This window comes from Aethalodelphis obliquidens, unplaced genomic scaffold (genome assembly GCF_003676395.1).
Source record: "Aethalodelphis obliquidens isolate GAN/ISIS:26980383/991018 unplaced genomic scaffold, ASM367639v1 scaffold58, whole genome shotgun sequence".
NCBI classification, from domain to species: domain Eukaryota; kingdom Metazoa; phylum Chordata; class Mammalia; order Artiodactyla; family Delphinidae; genus Aethalodelphis; species Aethalodelphis obliquidens.
This window is the reverse complement of record NW_020838002.1, coordinates 7947652-7965785: the sequence shown is the minus strand read 5'-3', so window position 1 is coordinate 7965785 and position 18134 is coordinate 7947652. Positions and strand designations below refer to the sequence as shown.

Below are 18134 nucleotides of genomic sequence, written 5' to 3'. Positions count from 1 at the left end.
TATTGATATATTGATATATATAATTGATATATCAATTTAATTGATATATATATCTATATATATTGATATATATAATTGATATATCAATTATATTATATATATATTATATAATTGATATAATTGATATATTGATATAATTGATATATTGATATATTATAATTGATATATATATAAAATTGATATAATCGATATATTGATATAATTGATATATTGATATATTAATATATTATAATATATTATTATATTTCTTAATGTGATGTATTATATTGAATGATTTTTGTAGGTTGGACTATCCTTGTATCCCAGGAATAAATCCCACCTGGTCAAGGTGTATACTCTTTGTGAATTTGGTTTGCTAGGTTTTTGTTGAGGATTTCCCTTAAACAGCTTTGCAGAGTAGGAATGCTGATTCTCTTGTTGCATATGAGGAAATTTGAGATCAGTCACATGTCTGGTGTCGCATAGTAAGTGCCAGAGCTAGGAATAAGACTCAGGTTTGAATAATGTCTCAAGCTTGTGATTCTTCCATTTAATGAAGGAGAGAAATTAATTCTTGTTTTTTAAATTTTATTTATTTATTTTTGGCTGTGTTGGGTCTTCTTTGCTGCGTGCGGGCTTTCTCTAGTTGCAGCGAGCGGGGGCTACTCTTTGTTGCTGTGCGTGGGCTTCTCACTGCAGTGGCTTCTCTTGTTGCGGAGCACGGGCTCTAGGTGCGCGGGCTTCAGTAGTTGTGGCTTGCGGGCTCTAGAGTGCAGGCTCAGTAGTTGTGGCGCATGGGCTTAGTTGCCCCGCAGCATGTGGGATCTTCCCAGACCAGGGCTAGAACCTGTGTCCCCTGCACTGGCAGGCAGATTCTTAACCACTGCACCACCCAGGGAAGCTCGAGAAATTAATTCTTAAATTGAATGTGAGGGAATTGCTACAAAGGTGTTTCTTTAATATTATTTGAGTACTAATATTGTATCAGTGGTTCTTACCTTTGGTTTTGGTTTGGTAGAAACATTGTTTTTCCTCAAAGTATTAAAATTGCCATATTTGTTTTGTGATTAAATTAGATTATAGAATACAAGGTAAAAATGCCACAAATAATAAGAGAAGGGAAAGATCACTAGCCTGGGATAGGCAGGAAAGTATTATGGACATAATCAGTGGACATTCCCATGGGACAGCACGTGGCTAGAGGGACAGTATAAGCAAATACACAAATAGGATGCCAAGAGTGGTATATATTATAGCAATAAGCCTGTTTTGACTGGAAGGGAGGGGCATAATAAAAAATATAGACTGTGTCATTCCTTACCATGGTCCCAACCTTTATAGGGCTTTTACTTTAGTAGGGCAGGGGAGACAAACAAGTCAGTATACCAAGTGTTATAGGTACAATGAAAGGGGAAGTACAGGTTACTGTGGTAAAGCATGACAGTGGTATTTAAATAGTCTATAGTCAGTCAGGGAGTTTTCTGGAGGAAGTGACATGTAATCTGAAATCTAAAGGATGAGCCGGAATAATCTAGTTAAAGAGAGTTGTTGAATATCCTGGGCAGAGAGGGGAAACATATTTAAAGACTTAATCTTGCTGGATCCCCTAGGGTGAGGTAGAAGATGAGGCTAGAGAGGTGTGGGCTGAGACCAGTTCTGGAGGAGTGCTATGACTTTAGCAGAGCATTGTTTGAGGGAAAGAAACCTGACCTAAATCTTGTTTTGCTCAGGGACCAAAGAAATGATGTTCAGGGTTGTTAATGGAATCCTTTCCCATCTATTTTTTTTCTTACAGCTTTATTTTCTGTGGTATGAAGTACACTTCCCCCTATTTAATCTTCTATTGTTCTTTAAGGATTCCTTGGGAATTTTATTTCTGAGTTAATCATTTGACTTTAGGTAAAAGCTTAGGTTCTTTCATAGAAATAGGAAGGGATAAACAGAAATAACAGATATTGAGAGTACATAGCTATTGGATTATATATTTATTTACCTCAAAACCTGTTTACCAGACAATTAAAACAAAATATTTAACCATGGAGCTATTGTTTTTGGAAAGGTATTAGCATCTCCTTTGTATATGGTGTAAAACTGCTCCCTATCCAATAATAACTAAAATGGTTAAATTAATAGAATTTGAGGTTTAGTAGAGATATTATTCTCTTGTAAAACTTTTTATAATTACGAGGAAACCAGGTTATATAGATGTTTAAATGACTGAACTGTAGAACTCTTTTAAGACAAAGTTTTGCTGTATTGCTTATTTATGTTTTTCTGTCTAATTTATATAGCCATAATGTATATACCTTACAATTAGATTGCTTTTCAAAAAGGAATTTAGTAGTACCTTAAAATTCCTCAGAGATTTTATGGTGGTGGGTTAGTTAGAAGAAAATCATCATAGTGGCTTATTTTGGGGGGGGTAGTAACAATATCATTATTATTTTTGTGAAGATTATTCACACCTTCCCTGTGAGATCCAGAGTCCTAGGATCACTTTCTTCCCTGTGAGAGAATAGCTTCTTAGTAATTATTTTGGAATGAGTTCTGTGCCTTTGAAAATTTATTCCTGTCGCGATGATAATGAGACAGATTGCTTGCTATTCTATATGTATCCCTATAATTAATGCAGGCACTAGAGAGTTAAACTCATTAAATTTGGTATGTAAGGTTTCAGTATGTACAAATTAATGGTGTTATCTGCAATCAAAATCTAATTTTTTTGCCTCCTTAGCGCTGGCTGACAGAGCAGAGAGCTCAATGTCCTCATTGCCGGTAAGTGTTTTACTATGATTATTTGTGAATTTGGAAAGTAGTAAGGTGATGGGGTCAGCGTGTGTCCTAATACTCATAACATTCTTTCTGCAACCTGCCACATTTCTACTCCTTGCAAATACAGTTGAAAAGAAAATAAGCAATCTATCTCGATAAAGAAATGCAGACTAATTTACCTGACTTAGAATTATGTAGAACACATTACATTGTTTACTTTCTTTTGGAAAATCATTGTGTAACTTCTTAACTTACCTTTTATAACTAAAAAAAAAAATAAAGTTTCTGTTAAAAAAAAATCCAGATGGTAATAAAAAGGTTTCTGATTCTGATACCTGACTTGATATTTTCATGATTTAACTTTCAGAAGAAATTGTTAGTGTTAGGTTTGGATACCTGTTCTTCTAGACATTTTTCTATATATGTACTGATGTATGCATATAAATGTTTTCTTAAAAAGTACAAATGATATAATATTATTTTGCTTTGCTTTTTTTCCCATGTAACATATGGTGATGCCTTTATTGATCATATGTACATATATGTCATTTAAAATCAGTGTTTGAATAATAATCCACTGTAAGATTATACATTGTTTTTTTTTTTTTTTAATGCTTATATTGAGACACATATAGGTTGTTTCCATTTTTGGTTATTTCAAATGATGCCAGATTGCATTGAAGGGAAAGGTCTTTTTACCATTTTATGTTCCTAATAATAGATATTGAAAATGCTTCTTCCTCACATTCTTGCCAACACTGGGTATTACCAGTCATTTATTTTTTTGTCATTCTGCTAAGTGAAAAATGGTATCTCGTTTTTAATCTGCTTTTTAAAAAAATGATTGAAACTGAGCATCTATTAAAACATTTTTAGCCATTTATAATTTCTTTTTTTCTTAAACTACTTCATATCTTTTGCCCATTTTTCTTCATGTACTGTTCACTTTTTTCATACTAACTTTTAAGAAGATCAGCAGTATCAAATAGAACTTTCTGTATGATGGAAATTTTCTATAGCCTTGCTGTCAACTGTGGCAGTAGAGCACTTGAAGTAAGCCTAGTGTAACTGTGTAAAGAAATTTTCTTTTTTTTTTTAACTAATTTGAATTTTTAATTTAAATAGTCACATATGAGTAGTGGCTGTCATTTTGGAGAGTATAGCTTTAGACTAAGGAATTAAGAATTCAGTTTGGGGCTTCCCTGGTGGCACAGTGGTTGAGAGTCCGCCTGCCGATGTAGGGGACATGGGTTCGTGCCCCGGTCTGGGGAGATCCCACATGCCGCGGAGCGGCTGGGCCCGTGAGCCATGGCCGCTGAGCCTGCGTGTCCGGAGCCTGTGCTCTGCAACGGGAGAAGCCACAGCAGTGAGAGGCCCGCGTACTGGGGAAAAAAAAAAAGAATTCAGTTTGTAATCTGAATTGCTAATTTTTTTATGCAGTTTTTTTTGTAAATGATACATCATTGTAAAAATAAGTTACAAACCATACTTTTCATTGTGTCTTTGTTACTATTTTGATAGTAATATGGTATGAATATGATTGTGAGCCCTATTTTGAAGAGTGTTTATTTTTTCTTGATTTATAATTTCCTTTTTTTTCCAGCTTTCTTGAGGTATAATTGACAAAATTGTAAGGTATTTAAAGTATAAAATGTGATTGTTTGATACACATATACATTGTGAAAGGATTCCCCCCATTGAGTTAACACATTTGTCACCTCAGTATTTACCTTTGAAATGTGTTTTAGAAAATGATCTCAAATTCCTGACTGAGAGTACATGTATGTATATTTTCTCTCCAGTGCTCCACTCCAGCTACGAGAACTAGTCAACTGTCGTTGGGCAGAAGAAGTAACACAGCAGCTTGATACTCTTCAACTCTGCAGTCTCACCAAACATGAAGAAAATGAAAAGGACAAGTATGTCCTTAGTTTCTTTGTTCAAGTGTTTCATAGATTGTGCCACATGGTATTTTAATGACATTATTGAAAGTTTAAGCTTCCTAGGTGAACACTAAGACAATTTTCTTCTGGCATGGTGTGGGTGTCTCTATTTGGAAAGACCCTCTAACTCTGACTTCTTTTATTAAAGCCTCTCATAAAGGATTAGAACTGCCACAATTTGCTAATTACTAATCTCTCTTCTTTGCTTCTTGATGCCTACTGGCCCCCCCTTGGGTTTGCTAAAGGTGCCTATATATAAGCCATTGATTAATAATGGTTCTGATAAATTTCCTATATTGTAAAAGCTATATTCTAAATTCGGTAGTGTGGAAATCAGGCTAAATGAGATAGTATCTAATATGCTGTTTCTTCATGCTTTTATTAATTTCCTATTGGATATTCAGATTACTTATAAATGAGAAATACAAATTGTCGACCTATTTAGGTATTTTCTGTAAGCTCAGTGTGATTTATCAGTGAAAAGCTTTTTAAAATTGCAAGTGTGTCCCCTTTGTAGGCAAGAGAAACAATTTTTTAAATTGCAGCAAAAGAAACAACATAATATTTACTATCTTAACCATTTTTAAGTATATAGTTCATAGTGTTAAGTGTATGCACGTTGTTGTACAGCAAATCTCCAGAATTTTTTCATTTTGCAAATCTGAAGCTCTCAATTCATTAAACAATAATTTCCTATTTCCCACCATTTTACTTTCTGTTCCTATTTTCTCCCATTCCATAGATTGCCCTTTTTCTCTGTTTATTGTGTCTTTTAATGTACAGAAGTTGTTAATTTTGATACAGTCCAATTTATCTATTTTTACTTTTGTTGTGTGTGATTTTGGTGTCATACCCAAGAAATCATTGCCAAATCCTTTATCATGAAGCTTTTCTCCTGTGTTTTCTTTTAAGAGTTTTATCATTTTAGGTCTTATGTTCAGGTCTTTGATCTATTTTAAGTTACTTTTTTAATATGGTATAAGTTAAAGGTATTTAACTTAAAGGTATTTAACTACTAGGGCTGCCATAACAGAATACCACAGGCTGGGTGGCTTAAACAACAAAATTTATTTTCTCATGGTTTCAGAGGCTGGTAGTCCAAGGTCAAGGTATTGTCAGGGTTGGTATCTGGTGAGGCCTCTCTCCTTGACTAGGATATAGCTACTTCTCACTCCATCCTCACGTGGCGTTTTCTCTGTGAGTGCACACTCCTGCTGTCTCATTCTCTTCTTGTAAGGACACCAGTCCTGTTGGGTAGGCCTCCACCCCTGTGATTTCATTTAACCTTCATTACCTCCTTAAAGGCCCTAACTCCCAATACAATTACATTAGGGCTTCAGTGTAGGAATTTGGGGGCACACAATTCAATTAATAACCATGTCCAACTTTATTCTTTTGCTTGTGGTTATTCAGTTTAAGGGAAAACTTTTTTAAATTGAATTGTTCATTTCTAATGAGGATCTGGTATTGTGCAATTAATCACCTGTGTCTTGGTTATTGTTGACTTTGGTCACATGTAGAAAAAGTGTGCATGCATACATGCTCATGTAGGCATGGACACATAATCTGATTTGCCCAAAATGTAGTAATAGGATAGAATTTATCGTCTATACAGTTTCTCAGAAATGATGTTATCTTTGTACTTTAAATAGAAACTAGTCTGCATTTTTCATGTAATTTTAAAGTCCTTATAGATGGATGAAAACAATACTTAAAAAAAATTGTCTCTACATGTAATTGTTCGGCTTAATTCACAGAAGCCATGGAGTACATTTTATATTTCCTGAGATATAGTCATTTAAAATTGACTGACCTGTTTGCCCAAACTTAGGAATTTGTTGCAGTAACTATGTTCCAGTTTTTAAATTTATTTAATTTATAACTGTACTTTTTTTTCATAATGTATAGATGTGAAAATCACCATGAAAAACTTAGTGTATTTTGCTGGACTTGTAAGAAGTGTATCTGCCATCAGTGTGCACTTTGGGGAGGAATGGTAAGCGGAACAAATTCAGCATATTATTTAGAGTGTAGAAAGCACTGAAATATTTGTTTGTTTTAGATAGAAAGTAATATCATTTTACTCTGTTTATAGAATGAAAGTTAAATGTATCTGCTTTATAGCGGAAGGTATTGTACCTTCTCTTATTCCAGAGAAACTTCTTTTGTTGGGAGATTTTGATGTATGATGTGCAACCCTTACATAAATATTTTATTTTAATTAAAAACCTGTAAAATGTCTACTCATATCAGTTGATCTGATATCCTGGCTGTGATTTCCAATTTTAGTTTCTTTAAAATGGAACAAAAACTTTATAGACATTTGTGAAACAATATGAATGCAGACATCTAGTTCTTATGATTTTTTTTTAATCTTTCTTCCTCAAGTACCTTTCTAATTTATTCATTTGTGCTAGAGACTAGGGGTTCAGAGATGAACACGGCAGATATCAAACAACTAGTTCTGTACTTAATTACTGTTGTGATAAATATTAGGAATAAGTATACAGTGCTGGTGAGAGTGAATAACCATGGGACCTGACCCTGAGTTAAGCTCCAAAGGATTGAGTAGGAGTTAAGTGGGTGGAGAATTTGGACAGGGTGGATGAAAGAGAATTATTTTTGAATAAGATGTTTCTTTTGCAATGGGCTGTGGGAAGAGGTTTGAGGTCATGGAAGAAGGCTAGTACTGACCAAAAGAAGAGTGACAAATAAGGTTGTGTCAGGTGGTTTGGGCCATTGTTAAGGATTTTGCTTCTTTCTAATGAGTGAAAACTTCTAGATAAGTAAACATTGTGCTAAAGTCCATTATCTAAAATCTTGAAGGATTTCCTATATGGGCCAAGTGATTTTAAGCAAACTCTGGCCTGTTTTAACAAAGTGAAGGCAGCCAAAAGATAAAATTCATTTGAAATTATTTACCAGTTTATTAGTATCCATAGAGTGTTAAGGAAGGAATGTAAATGCAGATGAGATATATGGAAATGTTCAAAAACTACTCATTACTTTAAATAGCATGGTGGACATACCTTTAAACCTTTGGCGGAAATTTATGAGCAGCATGTTACTAAAGTGAATGAAGAGGTAGCCAAACTTCGTCGGCGTCTCATGGAACTGATCAGCTTAGTTCAAGAAGTGGTAAGACTACTACTGAAAGATCATTATCCCTTTTATAGTCTATAATATATATTTTTCATAATATAAACCAATCAGATGTTGAACTCAAGATTTGAAATTTTGATAAGATATACTTATAGTTCTCACCAACTTCAAACTAGCTGAGGAACTTGCATCCAAACCCCTTGCCTGTTCTGAAGTTGGAGCCAGAGAATTGCCTCCTCTTATGCAGAAATAGCGAATCAGTGAATGAATTAAATAAACCTGTTTGTTACATAGTCAGTAATTGACTCCTAAACAGAATCAGTATTGACTTTTACAGTCATTAAGTCATTCATTCTTTGGGAGAGTTTCTGCTACCAGGGAATGAACTATTTCTGATGTCCTGAATTAAAACTGAAGAATTCAAAGAGTAATATTTAACACTACTCTTTAGATACTGAATGGGTCAAAGAGCTCTGGTGAGCTATTTACCATTTGTAATATTTCTATGGGAAAATGTAATAAGCATCAAACATTTAAGTACTAAATATACTTTTGGAATATATTTTGTTTAAAGTTACCAGAATGACAGTTATTCCTGAGGTTTGCAGACCATTCCTAACTCAAGATGTTGTCTTTATTGTACTCATGTAGGAATCAAGATCGAGATCATCATTTATAACATTCTTTATACAGAAAATAATGTTTTTGAGTTACATGTATGCTACACAAAGTCATTTTGGAATATAAACAAGTTGGATGGCTTCTATTTGGCCTTCGTTTAGTTACCTTTTTTTCTATTATTTTCTCTTGACAGCATTTTAATTTGGGCATTAGGGAGGTTGTTCTAGTTTGAGATTTTCACTGCTGTGCTTATAATAATACTAAGTATAGGAAAGATTGCTTTTTATTTTTGGTAGTATGCTATTAAAAAAACTATGTGCTCTGCAATCTTTAAAAACCCTATTTTTTTCTTTGTTTGTTTCGTTCTGAAAAAAATTTAAAACTTTGTAAATTGGAGTAGATGTGGTTTTTCAAATTTTTCATTTGTTTTAGAGTTTTGTGTGATGTGAACTGGCTTTAGTATAATTTTTTGGTTTTGAACAGTGGTTTCCTATATGATTGGGGCTTTGAGTATGTGTTTTGTATGTGTTACCCAAAGCAGTTTTTTTTGTAATTACATATCTTTCTGTTTAACTGTTAAAATATTGTGTACTTTGTTATGCTTTAATTGTTTAAGAATTTTTTTCTGAGTTTCAGGAATTCAGCTGACTTTAAGAATAATTGCAGTGATTGCATTAATGTCTGTTTACTTCTATTTAAAAAAATTCTTCAATTAAAATTTTTTTATAAATTTATTTATTTATTTTTGGCTGCATTGGGTCTTTGTTACTGTGCACGGGCCGTCTCGAGTTGTGGCGAGCGGCTGCTCTTCGTTGCGGTGTGCGGGCTTCTCATTGCAGTGGCTTCTCTTGTTGTGGAGCATGGGCTCTAGGTGCACGAGCTTCACTAGTTGTGGCACGAAGGCTCAGTAGTTGTGGCTCGCGGGCTCTAGAGCACAGGCTCAGTAGTTGTGGCGCACGGGCTTAGTTGCTCCGTGGCATGTGGGATCTTCCCGGATTAGGGATCGAACCCGTGTCCCCTGCATTGGCAGGTGGATTCATAATCACTGTGCCACCAGAGGAGTCCTAAAATTTTTTTACCTGCTTATCTTCTAGGAAAGAAATGTCGAAGCTGTCAGAAGTGCAAAAGATGAGCGTGTTCGGGAAATTAGAAATGCGGTGGAGATGATGATTGCACGGTTAGACACACAGCTGAAGAATAAGCTTATAACACTGATGGGTGAGTTTTTCTATGCTGCTTGTGTACATGGTGCTTTGAACCTCCTTGAGGTTCAGTGGTTGGTGAGTTATTATAGGCTAGGAAAAGATTGCTTTAAAAAATAGAAGTTCTACCTGTTAATTGTTCCTCTGTATCAATTAACATTACACCAAATTGATACAACTTCTGCTAACTTCATGGGATATGCTTCCAGCTCTTCAGACTTTGTGATTTACAAAGTAGGTGGTCTGATTTGGCAAGCGTGCCTATCTTTTTTTTGTTTTGTTTTGTTTTTGTGTCATGTAAAGCAGTTTCTTTCTTGCTTCTCTATAATAATAATTTCTGTAACAATAATTCCTTTATCCTTCTGTGTTTCCAGCTTCTTTGAGACTGTTTTCCTCTCTGGACATTCTTTTTTACAGGTTCCTATTATGTTCAAAGCACATACCTCTTGCTGACATTTAATATAAACAAATGGCCCACTTAACTACATTCATCTTTTTAGGCTGCATTTAAATTTGCGGGGAGGAATTATTTTAGAATAGTTGATTGATTAAAAATGTTAGTTTTCTATAGCTTTATATTCCTTTAGAAGAAGCAATAATGTTAATTTCATTACAAAGTATACTGTCACTGTATATTTCTTAGAAGTATTTAATAGACCCTGCATTGTCCTTTGTAACTGTAGTTAGGGTTGGTTCTGAAATCCTCTTGTCAAAGCTACTATAATTAAAACTCTGGAAAAAATTTTTAGGGGAGCTGTAATGAAGAAGTTTTGCTTACTTGAGATTGATTCCTTGTTATTGAACATGTTCAATGAAATTTAACTTTATTCTTGAACCATAAGAAGCCTGAGTGTTGGTCTTCTCCTGTTTTTTAAATAGGTCAGAAGACATCTCTGACACAAGAAACAGAACTGTTGGAATCCTTACTTCAGGAAGTAGAGCACCAGGTGATGAAATATTAAATGAAATGAGATAAAGTCTTTATCCTTTTTCTGTTCATGTACTTTAAAAGTTTTTTGACAGATTATGTAAGATCAAAAGATCTGGGGATCTGTGTGCTATAGTAGGGATTTTTATGAAATAGGAATCAGCTGATTCAAGGTTTCTCCATCATGTATGGGAACTAGATAAAATAATACTAATTTTGTTTTTGAAAAAAACAGAATTATTTTTACTGGGAATAATAGCCAATAGGAATCTTTAAAACATTAAAATCTTCTGACATTGTGACTTAAGTGGTGACTTCGAGATAGAATATTATTGCCAATTACTTACACATAATGATTCTTAGGGTAAAATTAGCATTTTTATTTATTAAGGAAATTTTTATTACATACCAAATAGATAGCAGGCATTGCTTTAGGTGCTTTGGAACACAACAGTGGACACAATGGCAAAATAATCCTCAGAGAGTTTATAATTTAGATTCGGGGTAGGTGGGGATAAAGTACATAGTGAATGAATAAATAAAATGTATAGTGTCACATAAATATTTGATAATTTTATCTGTCTTGAATTTGGTTTTTGGAATTCTCGAATTCCTCTCTATGCCTGATACACAGCTGTCTCATGCAGTTGTTCTCTTAATTATCATCCTGGGGATCCCCTTCATTTCTTTCTTGGGATTCAACCCAAGAATCCTGATTCCTGATTTTCATGGCTTCCATGCTCTTGATTTACACGTTTGTTTTGGTATCACGTTTCCTCTGTGGCTTTCATGAAAGGGTAATCAGAATAAATTTTTTGAGACTGCATGTCTGAAAATATTTTTATTCAATCTTTACATTTGGCTGGTAGAGTTCAGTACATAAGTATTTATATATTGTTTTTCTCTTCAGTATATTTTTTGACCGTGCTGCACGGCTTGCGGAATCTCATTTCCCCAACCAGAGCCCTCGGTGGTGAAAGCTCGGAGTCCTAACCACTGGACTGCCAGGGAATTCCCCAGTATTCCCATTCTTAATTGTGCATGTTGTTCTCCTAGTCCAGAGATTTTATTTTATCCCTTCCAGAGAATAAACTAGCAGCCTTCTGCTGGAGTGATAGGACAAATTTAAACCAGCTATAAGTGGAGTAGGGGTGGGATCTGGGGATCTGTGCACTTTTTTTTTTCTTTTAACAGCTTTATTGAAGGATAATTGACAAAAAATAAGCTGCATGTATTTAAAGTGTATAATTTGATAAGGTTTGACAAATGTATACACCTGCGAAACTATCACCATAGTCAAAGTAGTAACTTTTTTCCTCCAGAATTTTTTGTGCCTCTGTATAAATTCTCCTGCTTCTCCCAACACTTCCCTCTCCAGGCAACCCCCTATCTCCTTTCTGTCATTATAGATAATTTTGCCTTTTCTAGCATTTTATGTAATTAGAATCATACACATTATATACTTGTTTTATGTCTGACTTCCTTTACTTAGCAGAATTATTTTGCAGTTCATTCATATATCAATAGTTGTTTCCTTTTTAATTGCTGAGTAGTATTCCATTGTACGTATATACCACAATTTGTTTTTCCATTCAACTGTTTATGGTCATTTGGTTTGCTTTCTGGTTTTGGGTTTTACAAATAAAGTGGCAGTGAACATTCATTTACAAATCTATAGATGGACATATATTTCCTTTTCTCCTGGGTCCTCCTAAGATAGAGTGGTAGATACATGATTAGGTTTTTAATAAATGCTGTCTGTTTTCCCAAAGAGATTGTACCATTTATATTTCCATCAGTAGTCTTTGAGAGTGCCAGTTCCTCCACATCCTTGCTAACACATGATATAGTCAATCTTTAATTTTAGCTGTTCTCATAGGAGTGTAATAATATTTCATTATGGTTTTAATTTGCATTTGCCTTATACCTAATGATGCTAAGCATCCTTTCTTGAACTTATTTGCCATCCATATAGCTTCTTTGTTGAGGTGTCTGTTCAGATCTTCTTTGTTGTTTGAAGTTCAGATCTTTTGCCCATCATTTTATTGACTTGTTTGTTTTCTTACTGAGTTTTGAGAGTTCTTTATAAAAAAACTGGATAGAAGTCCTTTATTAGATATGTACTTTGCAAAGATTTTCTTCAAGTCTATGGCTTGTCTTTTCATTCTCTTGAAAGTGTCTTTTAAAGGGAAGTTTTAAAATTTTGATGAAGTGTAAGTTACCGATTTGTTCTTTTGCTGTCATAGCTAAGAAATCTTTACCTAACCCAAGGTGACAAAGATTTTCTCCTGTGTTTTCTTCTAGAAGTTTTGTAGTGTTAGGTTTTATATTTAGGCATATCCATTTTGATCCTTTTTTTAAAAAATTTTATTTATTTAGCTGCACCAGGTCTTAGTTGCAGTATTCAGGATATTTTAGTTGTGGCATGAAGGATCTAGTTCCCTGACCAGGGATCGAACCCAGGCTCCCTGCATTGGGAGCGTGGAGTCTTAACCACTGGACCACCAGGGAAGTCCCTGGTCCATATTTGTATGTGAGGTATGGATCCAAGGTAGTCTTTTTGTTTTTGTTTTTTATATATGGCTATCCAGTTTTTCCAGCACTATTTGTTGAAGACTAGCCTTTCTTCACTGAATTGCCTTTGCATCTTTTTCAAAACTTAGTCCATATACACATTGTCTATTGATTTATTTTATGTCACTACTGCACTGTTTTGATCATTGTTGCTTTATAATAAAAGGCAGTGTTAGCTCTCCAACTTTGCTCTTCCTTTTTTTTTTAGAGTTGTTTTTTGTTATTCCAGATCCTTTGCATCTTTATCTGAACTTTAGAATCAGCTTATTAATTTCTGCCAAAAAAAGTTTTGGGGTTTTGATCAGAATTACATTGTATCTATAGATCAATTTAGGGAGATGTGATATTTTAGCAATACTGAGTCTTCATTTCATGAAGACTTTATTTCAGCAGTGTTTTGTAGCTTTCAAGGTACAAGTTTTTCACATCTTTCGTCAGATTTATTCAGTATTTCAGAATTTTTGATATGATAAAGGATGTTTTTTAAAAATTCCAATTTCTGACTTGTATCTATACAATTGATTTTTATATATTGATCTTGTATCCTGTGATTTTGCTAAATTCATTTATTAGTTCTAGTGGCTATCTTGTAGATTCATTGGATTGCCTGCAGATAGTCATGTAATCTCTGAATAAAGACAGATTTCCTTCCTTCCTTCCTTCCTTCCTTCCTTCCTTCCTTCCTTCCTTCATTCCTTCCTCCCTCCCTCCCTCCCTCCCTACCTCTCCCTTTCCCCCCTTCCCCCTTCCTTTCCTGTCTTTCTGTGTTTCTATTTATTTATTTACTTGGCTGCTAGGTCTTAGTTGCGGCACTTGGGATCTTCAGTTGCAGCATGTGAACTCTTAGTTGCGGCATATGGGATTTAGTTCCCTGCCCAGGGATTGAACCCGGGCCGCCTGCATTTGGAGCGCAGAGTCTTAGCCAGTGGACCACCATGGAAGTCCAAGACAGATTTTTTTCTGATCTGGCTGCCTTTTATTTCTTGTTAGGTGTTACTGCCCAGAACTTCTCGTATAATGTTGATTCAAGTATGATGTTAGCTGTGGGTTTATTGTAGATGTCCTTCATCAGGTTTAGGAATTCGTTTCTATTCCGTTTGATGAGAGTTTTCATTAGGATTGAATATTGGATTTTGTCAAATTCTTTTTCTGCATATATTGAGATGATCATATGGTTTTTCTTTTTAGTTCTTAAAATAGATGAACATTTAAGAAAAATATCAAACCAACTTTTATCCTGGGTTAAAAACCCTAAGTTGATTGATGTATTGTCGTTTTAATATATTACTGGATTTGATTAACTAAAATTTTGTTTAAGATTTTTGCACTTCTGTGCATGAAGGATATTAGACTGTAGTTTTCTTTTCTTAAAGAATTGTTGTCTGGCTTTGTTATCAAAGTAATGCTGGCCTTAAAGAATGAGCTTTAAATTATGCCCTCTTCAGTATTTTGGAAGAAGTTGTGTAGAACTGATAATGTTTCTTCCTTAGTTGTTTGATAGAATACACCAATGAAGCCATTTGGGCCTTGTTTTCTTTGTGGAAAGAAAAAAGGAAAACAAAAAGTTTTCAGTTTCTTTAATAGATACAGGGCAGTTCTTGGGACTTCCCTGTTAGTCCAGTGGTCAAGACTCTGTGCTTCCTCTGCAGAGGGCACAGGTTCATTCCCTGATCAGGGAACTGAGATCTTACATGCTGCGCAGTGCAACCAAAAAAAAAAAAAAATTTAGATATAGGGCAGTTCATATTGCCTACTACTTCTTTTTTTCATTTATTCATTCATTCATTCATTTATTTTTGGCTGCATTGGGTCTTCGTTGCTGCGTGCGGGCTTTCTCTAGTTGTGGCGAGCAGGGGCTACTCTTTGTTGTGGTGGAGGGCTTCTCATTGCGGTGGCTTCTCTTGTTGCGGAGCATGGGCTCTAGGCACACGAGCTTCAGTAGTTGTGGCTCTCGGGCTGTAGAGTCCAGGCTCAGTAGTTGTGGCACAGGAGCTTAGTTGCTCCGCGGCATGTGGGATCTTCCTGGACCAGGGCTCGAACCCGTGTCCTCTGCATTGGCAGGCAGATTCTTAACCACTGTGCCACCCGGGACGTCCCTGCCTACTTCTTCTTGAGTGAGCTTTGGTAGTTTGTGTCTTTCAAGTAATTATTCCATTTTATTTGAATTTGCTAAATTTATTGGCATAAAATTAATAATATTCCCTTATTATCCTTTTAACATTTGTAGAATGAAATGTCACTTCTCTCTTGACATTGGTAATTTGTATCTTCTATCTTTTTTCCCTGCTCAGTCTGGCTAGAGGATATTGATTTTTGTTGATCTTCTCAACTAGGTTTTGGTTTTCGTTTTGGTTTTTTTCTGTTGTTTTTCTTTCTTTTTTATTGAGTTTTATTTTGATTTAACTATTTTCTTTCTTTTGCTTAGCTTGAGTTTCATTTGCTCTTTTTTTCCTAAAATCTTAGGGTGGAAGCTGGGGTTATTGGTTTGAGACCTTTCTGTTTGAAATACATTCTTATATCCCCTGTGACTTCTTTGACTCAAGTAGTTTCCAAATATTTGGGGATTTTTCTGATAGTCTATAATGTCAGGTCAAGTTGGTTGATGATGATATTCAAGTCTACTATATCCTTGCGAATTTTCTGTCTCCTTGTTTTATCAATTATTGAGAGAGGGGTATTGAAATTTTTAGCAATAATTATGGATTTGTCTGTTTCTTGCAGTTCTTTCGGTTTTTGCTTCATATATTTTGGGTTTTGTTTGTTTGGTTTTTGTTTTTTAAAAAATATTTATTTATTTATTTGGCTGAGCCAGGTCTTAGTTGTGGCACATGGGATCTTTTAGTTGCAGCATGCGGGATCTAGTTCCCTGACCAGGCATCAAATCCAGGCCCCCTGCATTGGGAGTGTGGAGTCTTAACCACTGAACCACCCGGGAAGTCCCCAATTTCATAAATTTTGAAGCCATACTAGTAGGGGCATAAACATCTAGGACTGTTATATTCTTTTTTTTTAACTTTCTTTTTTAAAATTTATTTATTTTACTTATTTTTGGCTGCATTGGATCGTTGTTGCACGTGGGCTTTCTCTTCTTGTGGCGCGTGGGGGCTACTCTTCGTTGCGGTGGGCGTGCTTCTCATTGCGTTGGCTTCTCTTGTTGTGGAGCATGGGCTCTAGGCGTGCGGGCTTCAGTAGTTGTGGCACGAGTGTTCAGTAGTTGTGGCACACGGGCTTAGTTGCTCCACAGTATGTGGGATCTTTCCTGACCAGGGCTGAAACCCATGTCCCCTGCATTGGCAAGCAGATTCTTTTTTTTTTTTTTCCCCCGGTACGCGGGCCTCCCACTGTTGTGGCCTCTCCCGTTACGGAGCACAGGATCCGGAAGTGCAGGCTCAGCGGCCATGGCTCACGGGCCCAGCTGCTCTGCGGCATGTGGGATCTTCCCGGACCGGGGCACGAACCCGTGTCCCCTGCATTGGCAAGCGGACTCTCAACCACTGCGCCACCAGGGAAGCCCGCAAGCGGATTCTTAACCACTGTGCTACCAGGGAAGTCCAAGGACTGTTACATTCTCTTGATGAATTGTTTCCGTTATCAGTGTGAAAGACCTGTTTGCTTTGAAATCTAGTTTATTTGATGTCAAAAAGCCATTTTAGCTTTCTTTTAACTAGTATTACTATGTCATATCTTACTCTGTCATTTTATTTTTAATGTATTTTTTCCTAAATATTTAAAGTGTGTGTGTCTTGTAGGCAGCATACAATTGGCTCTAGTTTTTTTAATTCAGTCTGACAGTCTTTGACTTTTACCTGGGATGTTTAGTGTGCTCACTTATAGGGTGAAGTTTGAGTCTAATATCTTGCTGTTTGTTCCACCTGCTCTTTGTTCCTTTTTTTTTTTTTTGGTTATTTTTAGGTTGAGTATTTTTTTGGATTTTGTGTATTGTCATTAGTGGATGACACTGACATCAGTAATAAAAATAAATGTAAATGGATTAAGTCGAAGTTTTAAAAATCCCATGGTGAACTTCTTAAGACAGATCTAGAGAATGATGAGAAATTTAAAGTGAAAATATTACGAGTGATAAAAAGGGAGCAATCTACCTTAGGAAGATAGGACAGTTATGATTTTGTGTTCCCAAAACATAAATTCATTATATATAATGCAGATGCTGACAGAATTATAAGATTTTCATAAAATTACTATCTGTAGTGAGTGATTAAAAATAAATTATTTTATTTTATTTAAATCTGATAAACTAATAGTTCCAACTAACAAAAGATTGTAAGAATAGAAGATCTTTGAAAAAGAAAATTGAGAGCTTTATTTAAAAGGTATATGTGGAATTCTGAATCCCAAACTGAGGAATATATATTCTTTTTAAGTCCACATGGAACAGTTTCAACATTTTGTCACATACTAAGGTATATAGAATTCTGAAGAAATTTAATAAATTTATATAAACAACATGTTCTGTGACCACAGTATAATTAAGATAGATATCAAAAACACAGTTTACATATATGTATGTAAGTACACATTTAAATATATGTTAAATATCTCCATAGTTCTTAAGTGAAGGAGGACATTGCCATTGGAATGATAAATTATTAAAATAGATGTAGCTACAGGATATTTAGAAGGAAACTTTTAGTCTAAAATGAAGTTTAAGAAATTATGAATAAGTGAAAAAAGACAGAAAAAAGAACAATGGTATAGAAGCATAAAATGGAAGGAAATCACAGAGGCAGTGATGAAATAACAAGAGAGTGCCATGAAATAGTTGAGAGGATCAACATACCCAGTATTGGATCTTTGAATAAATTAATTTAATGGAAGATACTCTAACAAGGTTGATTAGGAAAAATGAAGAAAATGTCCAACAGTATATTGGGAAGAAAAATGGGACCTGACTACAAATATAGTAGAAATTTAAATAATAAAAATATTTTACAAAGTAATTATGGATATAGCATTTACTATATACCAGGCACTATTCTATGTGCTTTACACAAA

At 34.9% G+C, this 18134-nt stretch overlaps 1 protein-coding gene across 8 annotated transcripts in view; it reads left to right on the top strand.

Moving 5' to 3' along the window:
* Positions 1-18134, top strand: part of TRIM37 (tripartite motif containing 37) — a 155620-nt gene that overhangs the window by 10513 nt on the left and 126973 nt on the right. For 7 of the 8 annotated variants that reach the window (XM_027087217.1, XM_027087218.1, XM_027087219.1 and 4 more), the window contains exons 3-8: positions 2714-2754; positions 4554-4670; positions 6603-6690; positions 7710-7832; positions 9512-9635; positions 10499-10566. In XM_027087217.1, coding sequence (XP_026943018.1) covers positions 2714-2754; positions 4554-4670; positions 6603-6690; positions 7710-7832; positions 9512-9635; positions 10499-10566 — 561 coding nt within the window. The remainder of the gene's footprint in view (positions 1-2713; positions 2755-4553; positions 4671-6602; positions 6691-7709; positions 7833-9511; positions 9636-10498; positions 10567-18134) is intronic. The other variant, XM_027087220.1, reaches the window with a different exon arrangement.